Genomic DNA, 26,963 nt, shown 5'->3' with positions numbered 1-26,963 from the left:
CGATGATGGGAATCGCAGTTCAGTAACATCTGGATGGACAAAGGTTCCCCAAGTGTGTGCTAAATCGTACTGAGTTTGACGTACTTCTAATGCAGGCTTTCTCAGCCTGTGGGTCCCTAGATGTTGTTGGACTACATCTCCCATCACCCCTAGCTAGGAAGGCCAGAGCTCAGGGATGATGGGAGTTGCAGTCTAACAACATCTGGGGACCCACAGGTTGAGAACTGCTGTAATCTAATGCGTTGACTTGGAACTCCAGATCACGCATATTATATTTCGCATCATGACATGGCAGCAGTCTCATGGCCACTTACTGGGGCAGGTGTGGTATAGGTGGGTATGTCAGCAGGAATAATAATAATAATAATAATAATAATAATAATAATAATAACAACAACAACAACAACAATAATAATTTATTTATACCCCGCCCATCTGGCTGGTTTCCCCAGCCACTCTGGGCGGCTTCCAACAGAATGTTAAAATACAATAATCTATTAAACATTAAAAGCTTTCCTAAACAGGGCCACCTTCAGATGTCGTCTAAAAGACTGGTAGTTGTTTTCCTCGTTGACATCTGGTGGGAGGGCGTTCCACAGGGCGGGTGCCACCACCGAGAAGGCCCTCTGCCTTGTTCCTTGTAACTTGGCTTCTCGCAGCAAGGGAACCACCAGAAGGCCCTCAGCGCTGGACCTCAGTGTCTGGGCAGAATGATGGGGGTGGAGATGCTCCTTCAGGTATACTGGACCGAGGCCGTTTAGGGCTTTCAAGGTCAACACCAACACTTTGAATTGTGCTCAGAAACGTACTGGGAGCCAGTGTAGGTCTTTCAAGACCGGTGTTATGTGGAACGTTCTATTGGCTCTCCCCGCTGCCTCCTCACTTCTTCCTGGTAAGTGGCAGCAACACTGATGCTGAGAAGCTAGCATTGCCCCATAATGACTTAAGGAGAGCCCTGCAGGAGAAGTTCAATGGCTCATCTATTTTCAGCATCCTATTCACAACCAGATGCCAGTGAAAAGCCTGCAAACAGGATTCAAGCACAAGACCACTCTCACCTCCTGTGGTTTCCAGAAACTGGCATAAGTCGACCATGGGTGAGACAAATTGGTCTCAAGGTATACCATTGTTGTTGTTGTTTAGTCGTTTATTCGTTTCCGAGTCTTCGTGACCCCATGGACCAGAGCACACCAGGCACTCCTGTCTTCCACTGCCTCCCGCAGTTTGGTCAAACTCATGCTGGTAGCTTCAAGAACACTGTCCAACCATCTCGTCCTCTGTCATCCCCTTCTCCTTGTGCCCTCCATTTTTCCCAACATCAGGGTCTTTTCCAGGGAGTCTTCTCTTCTCATGAGGTGGTCAAAGTATTGGAGTCTCAGCTTCACGATCTGTCCTTCCAGTGAGCACTCAGGGCTGATTTCCTTCAGAATGGATAGGTTTGAACTTCTTGCAGTCCATGGGACTCTCAAGAGTCTTCTCCAGCCCCATAATTCAAAAGCATCAATTCTTCGGCGATCAGCCTTCTTTATGGTCCAGCTCTCACTTCCATACATCACTACTGGGAAAATCATAGCTTTTACTATACGGACCTTTGTTGGCAAGGTGATGTCTCTACTTTTTAAGATGCTATCTAGGTTTGTCATTGCTTTTCTCCCTAGACAGCATCTGAGAGAGGCTGTCCTTCAACATTTCAAACACTGTGGTGCTCTACCGCCTCTTGAGGCAACACAGTCCAGAGTGGTCTGGAGGATTTCAAAACAGCACCTGAAGTGCCGTTTTCATCTTCAGTAACATTTACTCCAAATGGAGTGCAGCAATTTGCCATTTCCCATGACATGCTGATGGGGCTGTTCTGACCTGCCCCGTGGCTTCAGAACGAGCCAAGCTGAAATAACAGAAACATGCACACATCTTGCACTGGAGAACAAAAAGATTTCTAAGTTGGAAATTAAAAAAATAAACCCACAGTTTGTTTTTCGACTGCTGGCATATGGGCATAAACCTTGGCTGCACTGCTTAAAATGTATATTTTCTACCTGATTATACACTAAAAAAAAAACACTTTTTTGTTTATGATTAGCTCAGTGGTTCTGCTTGATTAAGTGTGCTTCCAGTGAACTCCTCCTGAGGACAGCGAGCAAAGTCCTTTTCTTTCTAGCTTTCCATTTTATCTTCCTCTAATCAAAACGGCATAGCTTTATGTGAAACTTTCACAGGGATTTAAACATCCATTTCAATATATGTTTCATGATGACTTGTGGGCCAAGTAGGGAGCCCTCAACGGAAGACGGAGGACTGCCAGAAAAAGCAGTGTTGTGTTTTTGTGAGTCCAGTGAATGAGGGCATTTTAGCGCTTGTATAATGACTTTCCACACCTCTGAAACCTATGGACCAGTTAACAAATGAGTGCCAGTGGGTGGAATTCTCAAGGATGGGTGAAAGGACGCAATGGAAAAGCATGTCATTTGAGGGAAGGTAGGGTGAGGGGAAAATATTCCTACTTACAGACTGCCCTTTTACCCTTTACCTTCACCATGGTGGGTCACAAGAATATAAAAAACAAAAGCAAACAACCAATAAATAAAACCACAGCTTATATTATCATTTATTATTTAATAACTGCCTTCTTCATTGGTCTCAAGACAATTTACAGTACAAAAACCAGCAACAAATGATAGGTTTTCACACAATACAGAAAAGGCACAGGCCTTTTAACCCAGCAGGAAAAGCTTACCAACAAACTAAAATATATTCAGCTGTTTCCAGAAATATCATAAAATAAAACCACAAAAACAACCAAAGGCAAAACAACAAATAGGGGACAGAAAGAGACCCAACCAACCAACCAAAGGCCTGGATAAAAGACTGTGTGGTGTTTTAATATGAGATGGATTGCTCACACATGCAAGTCACACTCAATGTCTCAACCATCAAGAGACAGGCATGCTTGTGCCAGCTTGCCATAAATACTATGTCTCCAGCGGGGGAGCCATGTCAGGTCTACTCCAACAAACACAACAGAAAGTTTCATGGCACTTTCCATGAAAGGCTATCCTGATCTGTAGGTATCATACTGTAGATAAAATTATAAGATGGTTGTCATGCTGCAGTTCACATGGCTACCAACAGGTGGCCACGGCAACTCCCACATGACAACAGACCGGCAGGCCGGCAAGCAAGCAAGCAAGCAAGCAAGCAGTGAGGGGCAGGGCAGGCAGCCCAGATGAGCTGTTTCAAGTAGAGTGGGAGGTGCTTCAGAGAACAGTTTGCAAACTGCTCTTTGAAGCGCCTTCCTCCCTCCATTAAACATAGCTTGCATACACTCAGTAAAGCCAATAAAAGCTTAGATCACAATCACTTTGTTTTCACAAGACTGTGTCTATTTGTGTGTTACGCACACACACAGAGTACATTGCCTATACAGTGGATGCTTGGGTTGTGAATGTGATCCATGCAGGAAGCACGTTCGCAGCCAGCAGCGGCGCATCTGCGCACGCGTGGGTCGCAATTTGGCGCTTCTGCACATGCTCAAAGCACGATTTAACACCTCTGTGCATGCGCAAGCGCCCAAACCCAGAAATAACCCATTCCGGTACTTCCGGGTTTGACGCAGTGCGCAACCCGAAATCGCGCAATCCTAAGTGTCTGTAACCCAAGGTATGACTGTAAAACAAAAGGCGACCCATTAAAATTCACAGATGTGCATTTTATAAAATTCATTGCAATTCATTCTCTGTGGAGATTTGCCATTCACTCCAAAGCATGTTCACACCAGCTACTTCCCCCCATATTAATGTACCTTTCCTCTCTTACACATGTGCTTCATATGCTCCATTCACATATCATTCTCTGTGCTGCACAAAGGCCCACAACTTTCTCTATTTATCCTCCCCTCATCCCTGTCTCAGCCCCTCACAACATCCCTTCCTGCACACCACTTCCTCCTCCATTGGTGATGCTGCTCCCTCAACAGTTTTGGACCGAAAGGAAGGAAGATCCAACAAATGGTCTTGGGAATGTTTTATCGGAAGCGATTCATGAATGAAACAAATGACCTAGAAACAAGAGGAAGCCTTCTGTGCTTGGCTTGCTGAAACAGCTGCTTCATGGCAAGGTGGTGCCATCTTGGCAAAAGCAACCCTTCTTGGAAGGGAGAAGCCTTTGACAAGGTGATTCCTTCCTCCCAGTTCAATTAGCAACAAAAGAGGAACAGGATATTGGGTGGGTGGGGAGAGGGAGGCAGGTATTAGAGAGAGAATCGGTGGGAACTGCCTGCTTCCACAATCGTACAAGCAGTGTGCTTTGCACTATGCTCAGGACATGAAACATTAAAACAGTTCATGAGCTAGCTTCAGAAAACTGGGAAGAAAGAAGAGGGGGTCGATTGCGCCCCTTTTTCTGCAAGTCTTGGGAGTTCCCTGCCTTGTCACTATGAGCCTTTGAAGGAAAAATAGAATGCAAGGAAGAAGAAGAAGAAGAAGAAGAAGAAGAAGAAGAAGAAGAAGAAGAAGAAGAAGAGAGTAATAAAATATGTATTCCACTCTGCTTCTGGTCAATCTGCAAATTGTCACTGTTTTCCTTTCACTTATAGATGGTATCTTTAATGTTTGTGAGTTACTCTCACACATTCACAAACATGCGTGCAAAGAGAAAGCAGCTATATCTACATCTGTATCCAAGAATGAGTCCTTGGTTTGATTTCACCGCAATTTCAAGCACAGCCTTTGAATGTTCGGTCAAAGGCTCTTTCTTGCCCATGGAACAGAAAGCGTGCCATTCTGAAATAAATGCTAAAACACCCACCAAGAGAAAAAGCCCAGCTGGAGGCCATAGAAGCTCTCTCGTCTCAAAAGCTTTAGAGGAGAAAGAGAAAACACAAATATTCCCCATCCAGTTAAATGGCATGAGGGGGAATAGCCTCCTCATGCTCTCAGCTTTCTGTGATTTCTAGGTTTTTCCACAAAGTGTTTCCCCTCCAGACACTGGAGTTGAGAGCCACTGTCATAATAGAATAAAAGAGGCTTTCTTTGTGCAAGGGGGTCATTTATATATGCCCCTCCTACCCCACCCCTATCTTGTTCTAGATCTCAGGGTTTTTTGGGGGGTTGACAGGGGGGCTTTCATGCAGAGTTCAATCTTCATCTTCAAACAAAGACGAAAGAATTGGCTCCATCTGTAGCCTGCACACACAAACCAGTGGACTGGCAGCGGACAGATCTTCTCCTCTAGCAACCGAATCACTTACTTGCCTGCACAGAATTCCTCCCTGCCAATGGCTGCCAAGTGAGTTGTTGAAGACGAGGCTGCCATAAAGAGCCATGCTATGGCTGCAACCCAAATGTACAATGTCTACATTCTGTTGGAAACACTCCCCGGGAAGGCTACCAACTTCCTAAGTCTTCGGAGCATCTCTCCAGTGGTCCTCCCTGGCTGTAAATCTCCCTCAGTCCAGAGAGATGGGTGATAAGCTACCCTTCTCTCCTGAAAAGAGCACCCTAGTCTTCTGGTTTATCACAGCAGAAGAAAGACTCAATTGTAGTTCTAAAACTACTTTATTTACAAAGACTCCATCAGCACGTCTGTGCTCTTTGAACACCAGTACAGAAAACTGTGACACATGCAGAAGTGAAACTAACTTCCAACAGCACAGGAAGAGATAATACACACTTCCTTTCTCACGCTCTCTCAGACACTCACATGATGTATACAAAACATAGTACAATAGTACCACTCGCTAGAGCAGCTCGGCTAGATAAAAATCCTAACACATTGCACTTTCACCCTTGGAGGCAGGATGACCCTCAATACCAGATTCTGGAAATCACAAGTGGGGCGGGGGGTGGGGGAGTTCTGCAGGTCCTGCCTGTGAAGAGGCAGCATCTGGGTGGCCACTGTGAAAACAGAATGCAGGGCTAGATCAGCCTTTGACCTGATCCCAGAGGACTCTTCATATGTTCAGAGGAAAAAGCCCGACTTGCAGGTGCTGTTAACTGCTGACGAAGGGACCAAGCACCCTACATGTTTTGAGCTGGATGCATTGCTCAGAGGCTGAATAAAACCTAAGAAATGTACGTATGTATTTATTAAATTTATACCTTGCCCTTCCTCCCAAAGGAGCCCAGGCGAATGATAAAACAATAAAGACACCTGAAGAGCAATCCTTATCAAGGCTGGGGCTGGGAGTGGGGTGGTGGCAAGGCCGGTGGAAAAAGCCATTGCCTGATGGCCATCACAAATCTGTTAATTATTCTATATGATTTATGTTGTGTTTGTGATGTTCTGTTGTTGTTGTTTAGTCATTTAGTCGTGTCCGTGTCTTCGTGACCCCATGGACCAGAGCACGCCAGACACTCCTGTCTTCCACTGCCTCCCGCAGTTTGGTCAAACTCATGCTGGTCTCTTTGAGAACACTGTCCAGCCATCTCGTCCTCTGTCGTCCCCTTCTCCTTGCGCCCTCCATCTTTCCCAACATCAGGGTCTTTTCCAGGGAGTCTTCTCTTCTCATGAGGTGGCCAAAGTATTGGAGCCTCAGCTTCAGGATCTGTCCTTCCAGTGAGCACTCAGGGCTAATTTCCTTAAGAATGGATAGGTTTCATCTTCTTGCAGTCCATGGGACTCTCCAGCACCATAATTCAAAAGCATCAATTCTTCGGCGATCAGCCTTCTTTATGGTCCAGCTCTCACTTCCATACTGGGAAAACCATAGCTTTTACTATACGGACCTTTGTTGGCAAGGTGACGTCTCTGCTTTTTAAGATGCTATCTGTTAAGTTATTTTAATGTATTGTTTGTAAGGTGCTTTGTGATTTGCGTGAATGAAAAGCAGCATAGAAATGTAATAAATCAAATCCCATTATAGACAATGAGTGCGAAAGAGCTCAACTGAAAAGACTTGTTGGAAGGGGAAGGTCTTCAGTACAGAGACAGAGACTGCCAAATATCGAAGGGGAGGAAATCCCAAAGGGAAGGTGCCACCACACTAAAGGCCCGATTTCTGCATTGTGCAGAATGGACCTCCTGATAAGATGGCATCTGCAAGAAGCCCTCCTGCAGAGTTCAGTGGTCAACTGAGTATATAAGGGGTGATACAATCTTTCAGGTACCCTGGTCCCAAACTGCATAGAGCTTTATATACCAAAACCAGCACATTGAACTCAGTCCAATAGATAAGTAGCAGCCACTGCAATTTTTTCAACAGTGAGGCAATGTGTTGACCCAGTATGCAGTCCCTAAGGTAAAGGTAAAGGTACCCCTGACTGTTAGATCCAGTCGCGGACGACTCTGGGGTTGTGGCACTCATCTCACTCTATAGGCCGAGGAAGCTGGCGTTTGTCCGTAGACAGCTTCCGGGTCATGTGGCCAGCATGACTAAGCCCCTTCTTGCGAACCAGAGTAGCGCATGGAAACATCGTTTACCTTCCTGCCGGAGCGGTACCTATTTACCTACTTGCACTTTGATGTGCTTTCGAACTGCTAGGTTGGCAGGAGCTGGGACCAAGCAATGGGAGCTCACCCCATCACAGGGATTTGAACAGCCGGCCTTCTGGCTCTGTGATTTAGACCACAGCGCCACCCACGTCCCAATGCAGTCCCTAAAAGGGGGATATTTGCAAACAGGTGGTAGTTGTCACAAACGAATGGTGGCCTTTTTTCAGGACTGATTGAATCACACCTCTTTCAGGATGTCCAGAACAACTATCTCCCCGAAGGACGCATTGGCACATCCTGGATCCACTTTGTCATACCCAAACAGCAGCTTTAATAAGCGAAGAGGTGCAAGGAACACACATTGCTTGCATCAATGAAACTGCATCAACCCAAGATGCTGCAGCAGACACTGAACTGCACACCTCACTAGAATCTGCAGTAAGTTTTGATGTCACATGGAGATCGCTACAAAGGCAAGTGGGTGTCCAAAATGTCTAAAATGCCATTCCTTGGGAGTGGATGTTACGTGTTGAGGTCCCCCAGGCCACCCCAATAACTCACACTTCACACAACAATTTTGTTTCAGGTTTTTGGCATGAATTTGGCCACAACTTTATTTAAATACACACACATCAGTGGTTGCTTAGGCATTGGTTACGACTATCTGTCCTTGCCCCCGGGACGGAACTGACTTCGGTATTCCAGCGGAAACCAGTCAAGGGGACAGAACTGACTTCCGGATTCCAGCGGAAGCCAGTCAGGGAGAACCATATTGGGGAGAAATGAAGCTGGGCATCAGTCCCTCATCTCTCACCCTCATGCCCCCTGGGGCTTGCACGGCCCAAGTCCGATGCCAGGGACTAGGAGGAAAGGGATGGCAAGCCCCTGGATTCCTTTAACGGAATTCCCTTTCAGCACCACCATTGGAGGGGTAGGCACTTACCCCTCCACCAACCAATTTTAACCAATGCCTAACCGCCAACCTTACAAGTTGTGACAATTTGCTACGCAGTAGGCAAAAACCAAATGGCAACAGCCAATCAGCCAAATGGACAAAATTCCTACCAGGCCCCTGCCCCAAGGCAGACGACCCCATGACAGGCATAGCAAGGTCAGAGGACAACGAACACCCCCCCCCCTTTCCAGGGAGGGTGGGCGGGTGATCTGGTGCACGCAGCCCAAGAGAAGGCCCCAGGCTGCAAGCCCTGTATTTAAGACCTCTGACCCCTCCCACACTTTAGCAACATAACATTCTCCCCAGCAACATTCCTTGCCCAATCACAGCACGTGGCCAATTTGCCCAACAACAGTGGGGTGGCCTTTTTGGCCCCCACCACAACACGTGCTCTCTATTATGGAGAACATGCTTTAGCAGACAATGGACAATACAGAGAAACTCTGCTAGATAGCTATCTGAGGATATGATGGAGGCAGAGGACTGGACAATTTACTGCGTCTGTAGAACTAAATGGGCCAACACAGAGACCAAGTCTGCCAGATCTGCATAGCCCCACCTCTTTTCCTTGCACATAGTCCCACCCTGGGTTCCATTTCTTGGCTGCAAAATCTAGGAACTGATTAGATGGAATTTCAGATCAAATATTTCACAGTGCAAAGAATAAGAAAGCACATGATAAGGGTGACCGAATACTCAAGGATAATATACTCACTTAGGGAGAGTTCTTTAAATTCTGGAAGACTGGCAGAGGCACATAGCTGATAGAAGATGTGATAATTTCTCTCATCATCTGCCTGAGGAGTAAGACAGATTTCGTTTCAGAGATAAGAGCTTGCACTAAGCATAACCTGGAACACCCTCTTTCCCCCTCCTCCAGACATATCCATGCCACAGATTCCACACACATCCACAGATGCCAGTTAAGGATTTGTATTGCTTTATTTAGATGACTGCTGACAGTTTACGGTTTATAAATAACTCAGCTTGTTCAAGTTTAGGTCCTTGATAACATCTGGTGGTGAACCTGCTCAAGTATATTTATATATTTGTATTTATATTCCACCTTTCCCCCCAAGTTGGCATACACAGTTTTTCTCCTCCTCCTTGTTTTATCCTCACAACAATCTTGCAAGGTGGGTTAGGCTGAGAGAGAGTGACTGGCTCAAGGCCAGCCAGTGAAATTCATGGCCAAGCGGGGATCTGAATTCTGGTCTTCCCAGGGCCTAGTCTGGCACTCTAACCACTGTCCCACATAGAGCAGAGCTGCACTGTACACAGCAGTCCAGAACTACATCTCCCCTGCAAACATAGGCATAGAAAATGCAAGGTCCAATGAAGAAATTACACAGTAAACAGCCCTCTTTAGGTGTTACAATTAGGAACACTGTGGGGCATTGCCAGGGGGTGAGGGGAGAAAAGCAGAGACAAGTTGGATATCTAATAATGTCTGAAGAGAGCTATAGGTATCACCCAGCACTGGGCAGTGGGTGGGTATCAATGCACAGTGGCTGTTTGCTGAGACCCACAGGAAAATATTGTCCAAAATGAGAATCAAACGAACCTGGAATACCACTCTCGATTTCTCCAGTAGGTATGTCCTCATGTTGGCGCCGATGATATGGTATCTTTTGTCAAAGCCAATCTGAATGTATTTCCCAAAGCGACTGCTATTGTCATTTCGAGTTGTTTTCGCATTGCCGATCGCCTTTATGCAACAGAATAAAGTATTAGGGGAAGAAAGATCCTTTTTGCAAGAATGTACATCCTCTCTTAAGTAAACACAAGAAACTTGCAGTTGCCTATAAATAAACAAACATGGTTACATTAAAAGGAAGAGAGATAAAGGCAGACAGAGATGGCAAAACATCTTGCATGTTAAGTTGTGCGCTCTTCAACATGACAACAGCACTATCCTACAGCTTCGGGTCTGAAAAATGGGAGCAAGAGCGATCTATTTTACAGGACTGCTTTTGAGAGCAACTAGTGCAGACTGCAACACCCTTTTAAAGAGTTATGGGGTTCCAGGTGAGAGTTTATTCTGGAATTGCTCATGAACAAGAAGTACTGATTCCAGATTTGAAATTGCAGAGTACACACAATGCTGTTGTCATCATAATGAGCAGGTTGCCTTTCGCCATTAAATGTGTGTCTCCCCTTACTATGAAAATCCAATAAGTAAAAAATAACAGCCTGTATCACGACACCCCTGCTTATTTCCCTTCCTCACCTGAACACAACCTAGGCACTTGGCTCTCAGCAGCACAAACCATGTGCGAGGGCTTGTTTCCACCAATTCTCACACGTGGAAGGCATGTTTGATTTCCAACTACCGGGGCTAGGAGGAGTTGCTTGCTCAAAATCTCCACACGGTAAAACATGCACCAGCTTTTTTACGCTTTAAAAATAAAAATAATATAGAGGTCTTGTGCAAGACCTGTACACATGCACAGAACAGAAAAGGGCAGGGAGGAGAGATTGAGGAAAGTAACCACACACACACACACACACACACACACAACCCGCTCCATATACATTCTGTCAAGTTCTGCCCACCAGATGGCAAGTGGCAGAAGAACGATGAACATCTATGAGTTTTTAAAATGGGCTTGTCTGGAAACTAAAATGCCATTGGCCTTTAAGACTCTTCTGAGAAAGTTACATTCATGTATGATGTGAGGTGCGGGCGAGGTAAGAGTGGGGCGTTGGAAGTTACAGCCAGGAGCTTAAGAGTGAGCTCCTGATGGTTCCCCTTTGTTGGGGGACGGTGTGCTCCCACCCTTTGCTACGGCCAGGTAATCTCCTTGAGCCTGCCTTGCTAAAGGAGGGGTGTGTGGCTTCCTTTCAATGGAAACTGCGTCTCCCTCCCAGAGCTGCTCTTTGGACCTCTGAAGACTGGAGCTTCAAAGAGCAGTGCAGGGCTGCTAGGAAAACAGTCCCACGCTGCTCCTTAAGCCGCTGATTTCAGGTGTTGTGTCCCCAAGGAATGAATTAAGAGATCAGGAGTTGTCAACCTGGTCCCTACATCCCACTAATGGGCATTTCAGGACCGTAGGTGGGCGGTAGGGGGGTTCTATGGCACAAGCTGAATCCTCCTTCCATTGAGCACTGGTGGGCAGTGAAGGAATGACCACTGGGTGTGGAGCACACTTCCACCCACAGACAAACCACAGCTGTCTGAACATCATGTCCTCTATCTAACCTTTGGCTTTCTCAGTGGTCTGCCGTGTCCTGTCTGTGACCTTTGGCTCCTTTGTCATACATTGTACAAGGGGGAAATGACATGGTGGAAACAGGTGCCAAAATAACTTTGTACCACCCTTCTATCTCGGGATTGGAAGATGTGTAAAGGTCACAGTCCAAAATGTATCTGACTGATTTTGCATATTGTGTTAATAAAAAGAGCCTCGACAGAGCAAGCTGGCAGCTTGCTTGTGCACAGCTCACCTGCATTACCAACTCCTGCCTCATGCCTTCACTTCAGGGCGGTAAGAAAATTTTACCATCAAGAAAGATGTACTAGTGGGCGGTGGGTATAAAAAGGTTGACTACCCCTGTACTAGATGATCTTCCTCAAGTCTTCTGAATGGAGACGACATACCCCAAAGAGAACATGCATTTCTCCCAACCTGAGCTTCCAGCAAATGCTGATATTTTTTAGGCTGGTTGCACTTGCACCTTTCCTCAAGCGGCATACTTGGAAATAACCTCAAATATCACAAAGCCCCATAAGCTTCCAATGACCTCTTTCCAAAGAAAATCAAGGCTGGCTAAGCATGTGCCCTTAGGCATGCCTCATCACTCAGAGGAGAGGGTGAGGATAATGATAGGCTCCAGGGACAATTTTATTGATTTGCTGCAAACTATCTGATAGTTTCTTTAATAATAGCAGCTTGGATGGAAGTGGCAGAATAACGCCTCTTCAGCAATAGCACCCTGGCATTTTGAGAACCGGGATAGTGTTACAATGCGGATGTGTGTGTGTGAACGCATATAAATTAACACCTACAAAGGATTAGAGCAGGGGTCCTCAAACTACAGTACGCAGGCCAGATCTGGACCACCAGGGTCCTGAACCCAGCCCACCTGGCAATTGCAGAACCCGCCACTGTCTAACGGGTCTATGGTGAAGGGAAGTGTGGCGTCCCGTGTGCAAGCGCGACTTCTGCATCCAGCGTCCACTGATACTGCGAGTGGTTGCATACCTGTCAAATTTCAGATTTGAAAATATGGGATCAGCAGCCTCGAAAATAAGGGATCAGCAGCCTCACCTGTCCCGGGGTCAGTCTATGGGATATCTAACAATCCGGGATAGCACAAGGAAGCAGCGGGAAACGGCGCTGGAATAAGGGAATTTCCCGCAAAAAAGGGAAGGTCGACAGCTATGAGTGGTTGGTTGGTTGTGGGGAGAGGAGGCGGTGCACGTGCAAGAGGAAGAATGATGCGATCCTGCGCAGACGCAGAAGGCAGGCCAGCGCTTTTGCGCTCTCTCTCTCCTATGGCCCATGGCTGAGAGTTCCTTAGGCTGTGCTGAGCAAGGCAAGCGACTCGGGTGAGGCAGCTGCGGAGAGAGGGGGGAAGGTCGGCCGCCCCCCGCTTTCCCTTTTCAGCCGTTACGCTCAGAGGCGGGACAGGGAAGTGGCCATTTCGGGGCCAGGGAGCCTCGTTCCGCTGCCTGGCAGAACAGGTGGGAGGAGGTCCCGCCTCAGGATTGAGATTGGCAGCTGCTGAGGCATCTCTCCCCCAGCTTCCTTGGTCGGGGGGTGGGGTGGGTCAGCCACGACCAGGTTTTAGCAGTGACCAAAATGGAACCAGATATTGACCATCTCGTTAGCCAAAAGGAGACCCGTACTTCCCATTGAAATTCTCATACCTCATGTTACGTTTGCTTCATGTTATGTTTTTTCAGGTTGCGTCCCGCGGCGACCCGGAAGTACTGGAAAGGGTTACTTCCGGGTTTCACCACTCGCGCTTCAAGCATGCACACAAGCACCAAATTGCGCCACGCACCTGTGCAGACACGGCATTTCAGGTTGCGGGCTTTTCATGTTGCAAATGGGCCTCTGGAACAGGCCTCCGTTCGCAAGCAGAGGTACCACTGTACTTATAAGTTTATGTTGATTAAAACCATTCTTCATTTTAAATATTGTATTGTTTTTTTCTGTTTTTTGTGCATGCCAAATAAAACATGTGCAGTGTGCATAGGAATTCATTCATATTTTTTTCAAACTATAGTCCGGCCCCCAACAGTGTCTGAGGGACAGTGAACTGGCTCCCTGCTTAAAAAGTCTGAGGACCCCTGTATTAGAGAAACCAGATGCCTTATATTCTGTAGGCAAACCTTTTACTTCTTACATGGAAAGGAAGTGAAAGTAAACTCTGAGGATGATCTCTCTCTAAATCACACTCAGAGTAAACCCATTGAAATGAGCAGACTTCCTATTACCGATTCCAGTGGGTTTACTCTGTGCATGACTAATGTTGGGTATCAACTTAAATTATCATGCATTTTTAGTCTATATAAACATCTACCTCTTTATATGATGGTATTATACTGACCATAAAAATAATGGAGTCAATATTTTAAATGGGAAAGACTTCTGCCTATTTATGTCATCTATCTGCTTTTCAGGTATTTTTTAAAACATAAGATTTTTTTAAAGTGTTATATATGTGAATGGTTGTAATACAGTGGTTCCTCGGGTTAAGTACTTAATTCGTTCCAGAGGTCCGTACTTAACCTGAAACTATTCTTAACCTGAAGCACCACTTTAGCTAATGGGGCCTCCTGCTGCTGCCATGCCGCAAGAGCCCGATTTCTGTTCTTATCCTGAAGCAAAGTTCTTAACCTGAAGCACTATTTCTGGGTTAGCGGAGTCTGTAACCTGCAGCGTATGTAACCTGAAGCGTATATAACCCGAGGTAGCACTGTAGTTATTTTTATCGTTTACATCTTTATGCCACTCTTCTTCCATTGTATGAAAACCTATCATTAGATAAAAATTGAGCCATTCCCAACTCCTCAATTTTATTTTCACAACAACCCTGTGAGGAAGGGTTTGACGGAGAGGTAGCTTCATAGCTGAGCAGGAATTTGAACCTGGCCTTCCCAGTGCTCCAGCTAGCTGCGCTGCGACCCAAGTCTAGGCTGCAGAGTAAGACGAGATGTGAGACTTTATGCCATCTGACAGCAGGAGAACTCAGATTGCACAGGAGTCTGTTGTGTTTACAAATTGGGCAAAAAGCCTCAAGCCTCTCCAAGAGAAAGAGATGCAAATTCTCTTTTCCTTGCCTCTCCATGCAAGGAAAGGAGACCTAATAGCAGGAGTCAGTGAACGGAACAGAGAAGCGGCGGCTACCCCAGGTCACCTCCCTGCATAATGCACGGAAAGTGCATTTCCTCCTAATGGGAAGCAAAGGACATCCTGCCACACATCAATCAATCCATCCAAACAATTTGACATATAAAAGTGGCGGCCACGTGTCCCATTTCACAGACAGGAGTCCTCTAGTTCAGGCATGTCCAATGGGTAGATTGTGATCTACTGGTAGATCACTGGACATCTTCGGTAGATCAGCGGTAGATCACTGGCTTCCTCCCCCCAAAGAAGCTCAACCACTTTGGCTTCCCAAAAGAGCTGAACAACTTTGACCTGAACCCCCCAGAAGGGAGTGGATCGCTGGCAGTTTTTAACTCTGTGAATAGATCGCAGTCTCTTGGGAGTCCCCCCCCCCCCCCGTTCTAGTTGTAGAGATTTCCTGTTCAAGCATGGTTTAAGCAGGGGTCGGCAAGGCTTACCTTGCCTGGACCACTTCACTGCTGTGGAGCCCCCTCCGTGGGCTGGATGGTGGGCTCACGTGAGTGTGCACACCTGCAATTTCCAGTGTCTGCGTCTGCACAGATGCGATTTTTGGCATCTGCGCATGCACAGATGTGTTTTCCAGCACCGTGAAAGTGAGTCCCCACGCTGCTCTGGTTTTGGTTCGGTTCGGGGGCGGCTTGGGGGCTGGTAAAATGATCCCATGGGCCTTAGGTTGCTGACCCCTGGGTTTAAAGTTACCCAGGAAAGGAGTGGCCCATCAACAGCTAGCAGCAGTTGGGCAGCAAAATGAGAAGGTGCACACAACTCACCTGGGTAAAGATGCATGCTATTTTAATTTATTTCTAAGTTTGCACCTGCGCATACATATTATGTGCTATTTTAAGCACATATCTGCATTATGGTTTGTCCTCTTTTTCTTTTGAAAATCAGGAAGTAGCCACCCAAACCATAAGTAAAGAGCACGTGTTCATTAGGAGGTGCTTATTTAACAGATTTATAGTTCACTTTTTTGCCATTTAACTCAGACTTGTGTTTAATTTTTAAAAAAATGCTTGCTATTTAACACGCTTGCCTGGTAGCTGTTGGTGAATAGGAATTGCAGTCAGGTGAGTGAGCAAGCTGGCAGAGGAGGGGAGTGCTGCTCTATCCCTCCTTCACCAACCTGCTTGGTTTGTGTTCTAGCTGCAGGGAAAATAACATTTATTGCACCCACCAGCAGCAGAAAAACATAGTGGGCTGACAGAAGGGAAAAACACCACCAAACCCAGCCTCCTCCACTTGGTAGAAACCTTTTATCTCTAGTTTTCTGAGAAGAGAGTAGGCAGCCCTTCCATACTAGAAGAATAAAGGAGGGCTTTCCCAAAAAGAAGGGACTTTTTACCATATGTGGTGGGATTGTAATAAAATTTTTAAAAAATGGGAAATGATATACAATAAGTTGAAGAAAATGTTCCAATTAACATTTGTAAAAAAGCCTGAAGCATTTTTGTTAGGGATTGTAGGGAAATACCTGCCAAGGAAATTGAAAAACATCTTTATGTACGCGACAACAGCAGCAAGAGTCTTAATAGCACAAGGATGGAAGAACGAGGAAATCCCGACCAAAGAACTGTGGCAAGAGAAACTGATGGACTATGTGGAATTGGCGAAATTGACACACAAACTACGTGATAAGGACAACTGTGACTTTAAAGAAGAATGGGAACCTTTTCCAAAGTACTTAAAGAAACAACAAAATGAATTGGACTCCTTGGCAGGTTTTGAATAAACACTCACAAACTTTTGATTGGTAACATATAGATAGATAAATTAAGGATCTTTACAATTTTATAATATGCAGAGAATAACATGTGCTGAAAAACCAGAGAGAGGAGCTGAGGGAAGTCCGGGTGTGTGTGTGTGTTCTTTCTTGGGGAGGGGGGAGGGGAAAATGGGGAAGAAAAATGAGGATGATGAACTGTTATGTTGACATTCCTAATAAAAAAGATTTTTTAAAAAAGAGGGCTTTCCCTCTTTAACTAGCCCTGAAATACAGGCAACTAGCTTCTTAGCAGGCTAGTGCGGGGAAAGATCAGGCTAGTAACTTTTGTAGTCTTATTTACAAGACTGATTCAGGCTCTCATGATGTCCTACAAAGATGCTGGAATAAAAATTATATTCCTCTCAACAGGGGGCAGGACTCCACGTACAGATCTTCCGCTTTTGAACCAACTGGAAGTTACCCTCCATCCCACACCTGATGTCTACTTTGGAGGGCTTTGCCAGTGGGACAGTGCCCTCTACTGCCTTCCTCCAGCAGTGCCTCAGCAGTAGCAGTAGGTCAAGACATTTCTGTAAGCAACGCTCCTGACCCCATCAATCCAGAAGCAGAGAAGACCTCCGTGTTAGGAGGACAGGGCTGCCCTGCCACAGAATTATTCCCAGTTAGCTCAACTTAACAATGCACTGATTGTTTGTATGTATGAGCAAGCTAAACTCTGTGCCTCGTAGTTCTCAAACTTTACCTGCATATGCACAGTTTCACACATGCAGTAGAAGTGGCATGTTCTGGTTATAGCACTGCACAGAGAAATATTGTGGGCACTCAGAGGGAAAGAGGCTTTGTAGGCCTCAGAATTATGTAAGCTTATGAAAATGGCAAATGTTGGGCCATGACTTGAAATTTTGCCTACTTGAATCTACCTGATGAGGTCTAAAAATGTGCCAAAAATTGCCACAGGGACAGCAAATTTTAAAATGCTGAAGATTAGCACATTGACTCCTTTTCCTTCCAATTTTTAAAGAAGCTTATCATATATTTCTTTCCATTCTGGGTGAGAACTACTGGTGTACTTCGTTCAGGCTTGTTGAGGAAGGCATTCTGTCATCATTTGAAGTTATAAGCAGTGGTTCAAAGGTTTTCCTGCCCCATTAAAAGTCTGTGGGACCAACTACTGACAAAATGAGGCGGTGTGTGCACAAATCAAATTCTGAAGTGAGAATTTTGCCAAGACTACAGTCATATTTGTAGAGGGAGCCACCTAGTGGGTGCTATGTACAGCGCCTATTCCCCCAGTAACAGAATATAACACCATGGTGCAGTGATAAGACAAGGAGTCTCCCATGAAGAAGTAGGCTGCAGCACTTCAGAATGCAAGTTTTTAATGTTACTCCACAAAACACACCTTGAAAAGTAGAACTACTGTGCAGCAGAGCAAAAATTTCAAGAAGGGCGGTCATATTAATCTGTTGTAGCAAAAAACAGTGAAGACTCTTAGAACATGAACAAGCGCTAGGGAAGAATGGTTATGTAAGCTTTCAGAATATTTAGAATTAGCCAAATTGACAGATATAATAAGACAAAAACCAAAAAGTGAAATGAAAAAGGAATGGGAGTGCCTAAATGAATACCTTAAAAGGCAATGTTCGAGGACAGAAATCTGGCTGAGTCCGGAATAACCTTGTGAAGTGAAAGGATAAGAAAGAGGTATTTATATCTAGATGTTAGGATAGAGATGATAAGGAAAACAGGGAGATACAATAGAGGTAAAGGAGGTGCTATGGGATTGGTGGAAGTCAATGTTTGTTATCCTTTTTAGTGTTTATATTATTAATTTGTAAGATCTGGATTATTTTTTTATATGCTTGTTTTTGTGTTTTGTGTATTGTTATTTTTTGGTTTTTGTTGCTGTTGTGTGGAAAATACTAATAAAATTTACTATTTAAAAAAACCACAAGTGCTATTTTTCTGCTTTCAGGAAGCATTTCTTTTGGGGCATGGGAGTTACATATGGCAGCATTTAAAAAATATATCATTCTGCCAGCATTGCAAAGCACTATGGTCCATTCTACTACCTCATTCCTTTGTGGGGCTCCCTTCTGAAGTTTTGCACATGGCGAGTGGATGACTGGTACAAAACATCACTTTGGCTTCCATGAATTCCAAGCTCTGCCCCACCCACACAATATTGTCATTGCCACTTCGCATTTACTGCTTTACTTCAAAATGTGCTGAGCCAATCACAGAGTCGCCCAAAGAAATACTTGAGTGCTATAGAACACGATTTACAATCCCAGGCCGTAACTGAAGCTAAAAAGGGTATATATTTTGTGGCTGAAATCCTGCAAGGAAGATGATGATAATGATATTAACATTTATGAAAACAATCTCTCCTCTTCATTGTAGTTTGTGAAGTGGTGATACCTTGGTTTACAACCATAATCCGTTCTGGAGGTCCGGTTGTAAACCAAAACAGGTTGTAACCCAAGGCGTGCTTTCTCCAATGGGGCCTCCAAAAATGTAATCCTAAAAAAAGGTTTGTAATCCCAAAAAAAAGGGACACACACTTCAGGGTTTGATGTGGTTGTAATCCAAAACGGTTGCAAACCAAAACAGTTGCAAACCAAGGTACCACTGTATGAACAAGCTTTTTATTAAACATCTAAATGCATAAAAGTGACCTTGAGGAGAGTCGCGATGAAGCCGCAAAAAAACAAAAAAGTAGGAGTGGTGTCAAGTTCTCAGGTTAAGAATCTACCATGCAATCTTCAGAGATAAAATTGCTTCAGTGCTGCCTGCCCTTCACAAAAGCAGTGTGGACTTGACCTGCTTGTCAATATATTTGCCAAGGACCCAACATCACAGCAAAGTGGCAGAGACCTGAGCTTTGCAAAAATTCCACAAAAAAGCTGCTTTACCTTGTTTTGAAGTAAGAGATTCATCTTCTCCAGTTTATACCCCTTAAAAGTCGTCCCCCCCATGCCTGAACAATTATCCTTTACATCAGGGCCGGCTCTATCAGGAAGCGAAATGAGGCAACTGCCTCAGGCAGCAGAGGCAGGAGGCAGCGAATTTGTGCCTCAGCCTGCTTCCTTGACTGTCTGGCCAACAAAACCACCCAGGATAGCTCCTACATAGCTCCACAAAGCCATCTTCTGCTTGCCTCCCCTCTTCTGCCTCTGTGGCCCCAGCTCATTCTCTCCTCCCTCCATCCCCTTACTCGTTATCTGTTTCATCACTGCAATCCTGGGGCCCACGTTCCTCAAGCCCCAGTCTCCCGCCTCACTCTGAGGGAGAGGTCCTTTCACAAAACAAGGCATTCTGCATGAGGTGGTCCAGGGGACTGCCTGCGTCACTATGACTTTGCCACAGAAATGACACCTTAAATTCAAAAACTGAAGTGGCAAAAGTTACACCTCTCCCATATCTTGCTTCACACCCTCCTTGAGTGCTTCTGCTTGGCTGGAATGTCTATTTGGACTGTGATGATGCCCTTCATTGCCTAGCTAGACAGATGCGGTGTGTATGTGTGTGTGTGTGTGTGTGTAGACACCTCTGACTTTTTTTGCACATGGTTGGAATGATGCCTACTGTACAAAGATGAGTCACATCTAGGGCTCCACCCAGTTTTGCATTTCGCCCTGTCTGCCACTGGGATTTTGCCCAAGAGAGATTGTGCCTTAGAGCTGAAAAAGCTTCTCAACTACTGGCACAGCCCAATTACTGGGCAGTGGGGTGGGTACCGAACATTAACCTTGTTTTGATCAGTACTATTTTATTCTCGTGGTGGCAACAGCAGCTGTTTCATGATGCCATTTCCCTCCTCCTCCACCTGTGTCCTGGCTGCCCTTAGTCTCTTTTGTCTCTGCTGCCATTTAACCTGACTGGCTGTGGTGACGCATGCTTATGCAAGTCTGTGAGATTGCCGACAAAAATACATGGAACAGCCCAGCCCAGGTGATGGTGAGGGCAAATAATATGAAAATTGGAATTGAGAAAAACAACATTGGAACAACCCAAAAAGGTCGGCAAAGAGCATTGTAAACAAAACAGAAAGCACTTCTCAACTCCCGCTGACAGAAACTCGGTTAAGAAATTTCAGAACACCCCTAATGAAAACATTTAAGTTATAGTGCAAGCGACAGAATGTGATTTGTGCTTGTCGCTCCTTTGATTCGCACCACCTAACTAAGCTCCCTGTGAGGTTTCCTCATCGGAGATTCACCTCCTCACGTCTGAGTTATGGTATCTGGTTTTGCTAATTCCATCCTCTCATCAGCGCTCTCTTAAATTAAAAATCTGCCATGAGAACACAATCCCGCAGGGATCACAGCTTTATACAACCATCACATAGAATCTCAATTACTGTCATTCGGATCCGATCATCTGTGTTTAACAGAATAGGGAGGAAGGAAGCAATTATGTGATTGTTGCAGACAGAACCGTCTTCTGCAAACACCGTAATAAAACACAGGAGAGTGGCAGAGAACAATCCACTCTCGGAAAGGGAAAGGGAAGCAAGGCCCAGGGACAGATTAGCAGCACCGTTAAGAATAAGATCTTCCCTGGGCTCCATAGCAGGTAAGCAGACTTAACAGAATCTCATCACACAATCGGTGTTTTTTAATTTGTAATTTAAGGCAGCAATGAAAACTCCCAGAATAAATGCAATTTGAGAGTTCCTGTTTTTCAGTTATGTTCCCAGAATCATCTCATGTACAGATCAGAAGATAAAAATGCATTTTTATTCTGCACAGGAAAGACCTTCTCTGAAGTACCGTGTTAGCATTGGGTTCCACATACCAAGAAACCTAACATTGCAAAATCGAAACTGATTCCCTGCAACAAACAGAGGACATTGCATTCCCCAGGTGGCACACAATTAAGTCTCTGTTGGTGCACCCACACCCACAGCCTCTCCTCATAGCATCCCTGTCTTTTGTGGCTTGGTCACTATAATCAGGCATAACCAAAGCAGGATTTGCATCCACAGTACAGTGGCACCTTGGGTTAAGTACTTAATTTGTTCTGGAGGTCCGTTCTTAACCTGAAACTGTTCTTAACCTGAAGCACCACTTTAGCTAATGGGGCCTCTTGCTGCTGCTGCACCGCCGGAGCACGATTTCTGTTCTCATCCTGAAGCAAAGTTCTTAACCTGAAGCAATATTTCTGGGTTAGCGGAGTCTGTAACCTGAAGCGTAGGTAACCCGAGGTACCACTGTACTGTTTTCCATGCATTCCTATGGGGGTAAATTAATTCACCCCCTTGTACCGCAAAAAGAGAAAGGGCTTAAATCAAACACACCATTGATGACAGGGTGATGCCTGCCCCTGCTAACAGAAGCAATAGAAGGGAGAACAGCATGGCCAAATTTTTGCCCCATCCCTCATTGCAACCAACTTATTATGCTCCATAGCAAACAGAAACGACCACAATCTGTCTAACACAATCCTAACACTTTTACCTGCTCAAGGTATTTCAACCTTGAAACTGGAAAAACTATGTGAGACTAGACAGGACCTTGGCCTGACCACAGCAAAGCTTTTGGGTTAATTTAAGCAGCATCCAAGGATCTTCCAAATTTCAAAAGGCTACTTGTCAAATGGTACAAGTCCTTGCAAAAGGCATGAGGGTGGCATTGCTACTTTCTCTGATAGCCATATATCAGTGCATGCTTAAAAGTGCACAATGCCTATGCTTTAAAGGCCAGACCTGAATGCAAGGTTCAACTTAAAAGATTCAAGACAGCCTTGTACTGGCTGCCAGCCAGAGCTTATAGCAGAAAAGCTTCAGCATCTCTCTTTAATGGGGGAAAAAGGAGCCTGGGCAACACTAGCCAAGCTGGCAGACATCTAACAGAGTCTGCCACACATGCGGCAATTAATTCTCTTATCACTACGAATTTGAAAATTAGAGTTGGCAGTAGAGCGCTCATTTATTTTCAGGAGCAAAAGGAAGAGTGTACTCAGAAACTGGAGCAGTTGAGAAAGAAACCTCTGTCAGGGCAGGAGAACAAAAACTTGGGATACAGATATTAGATTCAGCTCCAGCCTCCGCAATGATGCAGTGAGCACAAGGGGGCTACTAAGATCATTCCAGAGCCCAGCGTATAAGGAAGCACAAACAGAGAGAGCTTCATAGTCTCCTGAGCCACTGTGTTGAACCTCCCTCTCTTACACCCTGCTGCTCTTCCAGCCCATCTGTAAGCTCTTTGAACAGTGTTCTCCAACAGGCACTGTGCACTGCAGTTTCCATCATACTCAGGTGACGTGGCCAATGGTCAGGGATGAAAGGAGTTGTAGTCCAAAGCATCTGGTTCATGTCATGCCCCAGACTATAAATCTTGGAAGCCCAGAAGGGGGTGTGGAGTCACCCTCTGGTCCATCCATGCACAGCTGCAGAAACTAGAGCATGAGTGTCAGGGGGCTGCCATCAGAACAGGGGGGGAAGCCAGGGGGATACAGAGAGCCTCTGGCACTTCTGAAGAGCAGCGCCCCATCGAGCGGTGGGGAAAGTCATTTCTCCAGTGGAGCAGAGTGGGAAGGGGGGAGCCAAACAAGGGGAGTGTTCAAGGATGCTACTGAGAGCCCAAGCACCTCACCTAGCCTGGCTGGCCAGGAGACAGTAATGCCGTTTCCATCGCCCAGCTTATGCAGAGGGGTGAAATGCAAGGAGGGAAGGTGGAGATTTGGGGTGTCCAAGTTCTTATGTTGGAGGGGAAACCGGAAGGGGCCACTCCTGGAATCTGCAAGTGACTAAGATGAACTTTGTGATTCTGCACCAATAAAACCTGTAAAAGACAGGTCGGAGTCTTGCCTGGTTACTCACGAGCAACCACCACAGGCACCTGACAATGAATGCCTTCCCCTGAACCCTGAAGAGACACCTCTGCCACCAGAGTCCAATGACTAGTTCACAGACTTCTCAGAAGGATCAGAAGAGTGCTGAGACAATATCCCAAACTACCTAGTTCTGCAGTTGCTCTAAGGTGTTGGTGAGATAATTTGGATGTTCTGCCTCAACTGCACAATCACCAGCTGCAGTCATGAAACCCACCCATAGATCTCTCTCCAAGGTGCTGAACCCACTTTGTTTTGCCTTTCTGTGTGCACAGAACCCTGGGATCATCTGCGCTTGGGCCGGCTTTCATCCCTAGCGGTAGGCACCCCAATTAGTCAGGATAGTACAATGTGGCAGTTAAGGCTCTACCCAGCTGAAAAGAAGTTCCCCCTGAGCCCCACACATTGCCTCTGTAGAGTTAAGCAGAATGCCCTCCAACCGAAAGCCTGCCTGTTGCCGGCAAAGCTTTCTTTTGCTGAAGACTGATGAATTTTCTCTGCAGCAAAGCATAGTAGGAAAGGGCTTGCTAAAAACGAAATGATTTGACATACAAAAGGTGAAACACAGAAGAACAAAAGAGCATCTTTGAAAAGGGAATATTGATTCTATTTCGAGACCAGGCTAATGCAAGTCTCAACTTTTGAAGACTATTATTGGGGTTGGGATCTGAATTCTCCATTAAAAATGAGCCGGGACAATGTTGACACAAAGTCAAATTTGCAAGCATCGGCTGAGGCTGAAGTTACACAGCTGAAGGCAGCATGAAGGCAGCATTAATCTGCATTCAATCTTCCGAAACAACAACGGCAAGAACAACAACAGAACTTAAGAATAGACTGTCTTGAACCAAGCAAACTTTGAAATTCTAAAGGTGGGTAAAACACTAAAGACCACTTTCCATGTCATGTGTTGCTGGCAGGAAACCTCTGGCAGCAGACACAAGTCAGTAGCGTCACAAGCACAAGAGGAGACTGGAACTTTGATCTGGTTGACTCAGAATAAACCCCCACCAGCCCTTGCAGATGCATCTGGAAGGGCAATGAGCTGAAACAGGGAATTCACCAATGAAAAGCCTTCCATTTCCCTGAAGTTCTCCTAACTGTTAATTTCCACATTCTGCTTCAGCTTTCATACAATGTAAAAACCGCTTCCAGAAAACTAATGGAACATAGTGATTGCTTGGTACCGTATTTTTCACTCTATAAGACGCACCAGACCACAAGACGCACTTACGTTTTTGGAGGAGGAAAACAAGAAAAAAAAAATATTCTGAATCTCAGAAGCCAGAACAGCAAGAGGGATCGCTGTACAGTGAAAGCAGCAATACCTCTTGCTGTTCTGGCTTCTGTGATAGCTGCACAGCCTACATTCGCTCCATAAGACGCACACACATTTCCCCTTACTTTTTAGGAGGGAAAAGGTGAGTCTTATAGAGCAAAAAATACGGTATTCATTTCCTGATTCAAGGGGGGAATCTGTTTGCGACCCCCTTAATTTGGAAAGTCGCAGGAGTAAAGTGATGAAATTGGGGGTGGGATACCGCCATGCAGTTCTTCTCTGCTGTTTTCATGGGGGGGGGGGCTATTATTTGAAGAACCAACCCAGCATACGGAACATAGCAATGGGGTCTGTTCCAGATCTGCTCACAATTAAGAACTTTGGAAACGGATTGAGAGACAGGCCCCCTGCAGAAAATGTTGCGTAACTTCAAATATTTTCTGCAACATCAGTTCGCTCACACAAATTTGGATGCTGTAATTTCAAAGCACTGAACATTTTATGGCTTATCAGTGTTTATTTTATTTCATGCATCTCAAATATTTTCCACCTCTCTCTTTTCGTTTGAAATGTTTTTGTGTTTTTTAATGAAATCTTTCATCTTGTGTTTATCTCTCTCCAATGTGGTGTGGCGACTCTTTCAAAAAGGTGTACGTATCGTAACACAAATGCTCTTTCCCTCCCAGATTGCCCCGAAGTAGAAGTATTTATGCCACAGTTGAGTTGGCCCTTACCTCCATGATAGGACTGGAAGCCAGAACTTTCTCTTCAATATTGGTTTCGCTGGAGGAGCCTCCAACAGATGCGAAGTAGCGCATGGCATATTTGGCAGAGACGGTTTTGCCGGCACCAGACTCCCCGCTAACAATAATGGACTGGTTCTTCTCATCCCTGTATGAGGAAGAATGAGGCAGGTGTTACATTTAACCTCTTAACATTGCTGTCTTTTCTTGGCCGGCTCATATTACTTCATATTATCTGCCTCCCATTTGAGTTCCATTTATCTGGAATGGGCCAATGGCTATTTCATTTCATGTATAGAGTAGAATTGATGTTGCAAGGATCTAAACTTTTCAGTTATTTGAAACTTGGTTTATTTATTTCAAAATGTGTCCTGCCTTCCTAAAATGTTAAAGGTAGGAAATGGAGAGAAAAAAGAGAGCATATTTGCATGTGTGAGCACAAACACACAGAGCTGTTTGCCTCTACATGGTTCCATCCTTCTTTCAGACATTGTGATATATCAATATATTGCAATGTTTAGCTGGTGATATATCGTGATGTTGAAAACCTGATATCTCCTAGTCCTAACAGCTGGTCCAAGACATTTTGCCACCTGAGGTGAGGAAGAAGATGGTGCCTCCCCATTCCTTTTACAAAGGTGACCAGACTGGTATCTGAATCTTATTTCAGCGCTAGAAATTAACCGCACTCTTGAAATTGGGAAGGGAACCATGTACACCAGTTTGAGATCCTTGGAAGATGGTACATAAGGTGGTACATAAATGTTATAAATAAATCAATCCCTATTTTTGCAAGCCTGCTGGCATACATTGTTTCCCTCACTTTTGTTCTCCATCTTTAATTATTACTATTATCTTTTTAAAAGAACCATCCCAGCCAATGAGGGATCACACAGCGAACATGTTCATTGCATGGTACCATAGTCATGTGGTCGGCGACTGTGAGAAGAGGATGCTGGACTAGATAGGCCATTGGGTTGATCCTTCAGGCTCTTCTTAGGTTCTTAATTAACCCATTAATGTTTAATGTGCTACTAATCTGAAGTGCAACTAATCAATAGATGGTTTTGATTGTGCTTTATTGCACTTAATTGCTTTGATGTTGTTAGCTGCTTTCATGATCAATATGGAAAGAAGGAGCAGAATTGTATGAGATAAATAAAAATCTTAAGCAGCAGAATTCCAGATCTTGAAAATACTTGAACGATGTTAAGAATCTTGTTGGTGGGAGGGAGGAAAGGGACTCATTTTGAGGTGACAGAGGATTCACTGCACTAAGTAGCTCCTTATACCTCCCTGTGATTAGCAAACCCAGAAATATGCAAAATAAGCAAGAATGCAAAAACATATTTAGTCTGCCTGATTAAAGCAGCTCTCTGAGCTTTGCTTACAACCGGCGAGAAGCTGTGGTACCTTATTTATTCAGATTTAGAGACCACCCTACACCACATAGCATGAGACTATTCAAATATTATATTAACATATCATTAAAAGTCTCCTCTTTTCTGCTAGCTTAAACCTGATCCTGAATCAACAACTCAGAACAGATAGTACAGAATTATGATTCTGTCAGTGCAACGGAGGCACAACCCAAGCTTTAATCAGAACCAAGTTGCTTGTGCCTCATTGAACATCC

The 26,963-nt window shown here is 45.0% G+C and overlaps 1 protein-coding gene across 7 annotated transcripts in view; it reads right to left on the bottom strand.

Moving 5' to 3' along the window:
• The window catches only part of MYO5B (myosin VB), a 303,840-nt gene that overhangs the window by 137,556 nt on the left and 139,321 nt on the right, over nucleotides 1–26,963 (bottom strand). For all 7 annotated transcript variants that reach the window (XM_083702547.1, XM_083702549.1, XM_083702552.1 and 4 more), the window contains exons 5-7: nucleotides 25,319–25,475; nucleotides 9,948–10,091; nucleotides 9,099–9,180 (exon numbers count right to left, since the gene is read on the bottom strand). In XM_083702547.1, the coding sequence (XP_083558673.1) occupies nucleotides 9,099–9,180; nucleotides 9,948–10,091; nucleotides 25,319–25,475 (383 nt within the window). The remainder of the gene's footprint in view (nucleotides 1–9,098; nucleotides 9,181–9,947; nucleotides 10,092–25,318; nucleotides 25,476–26,963) is intronic.

Source organism: Podarcis gaigeae (assembly GCF_964106915.1).
Source record: "Podarcis gaigeae genome assembly, chromosome: 11".
Classification (NCBI taxonomy): Eukaryota; Metazoa; Chordata; class Lepidosauria; order Squamata; family Lacertidae; genus Podarcis; species Podarcis gaigeae.
Note: the sequence above shows the minus strand (reverse complement) of the source record. Positions and strands in the feature narration are given on the sequence as shown.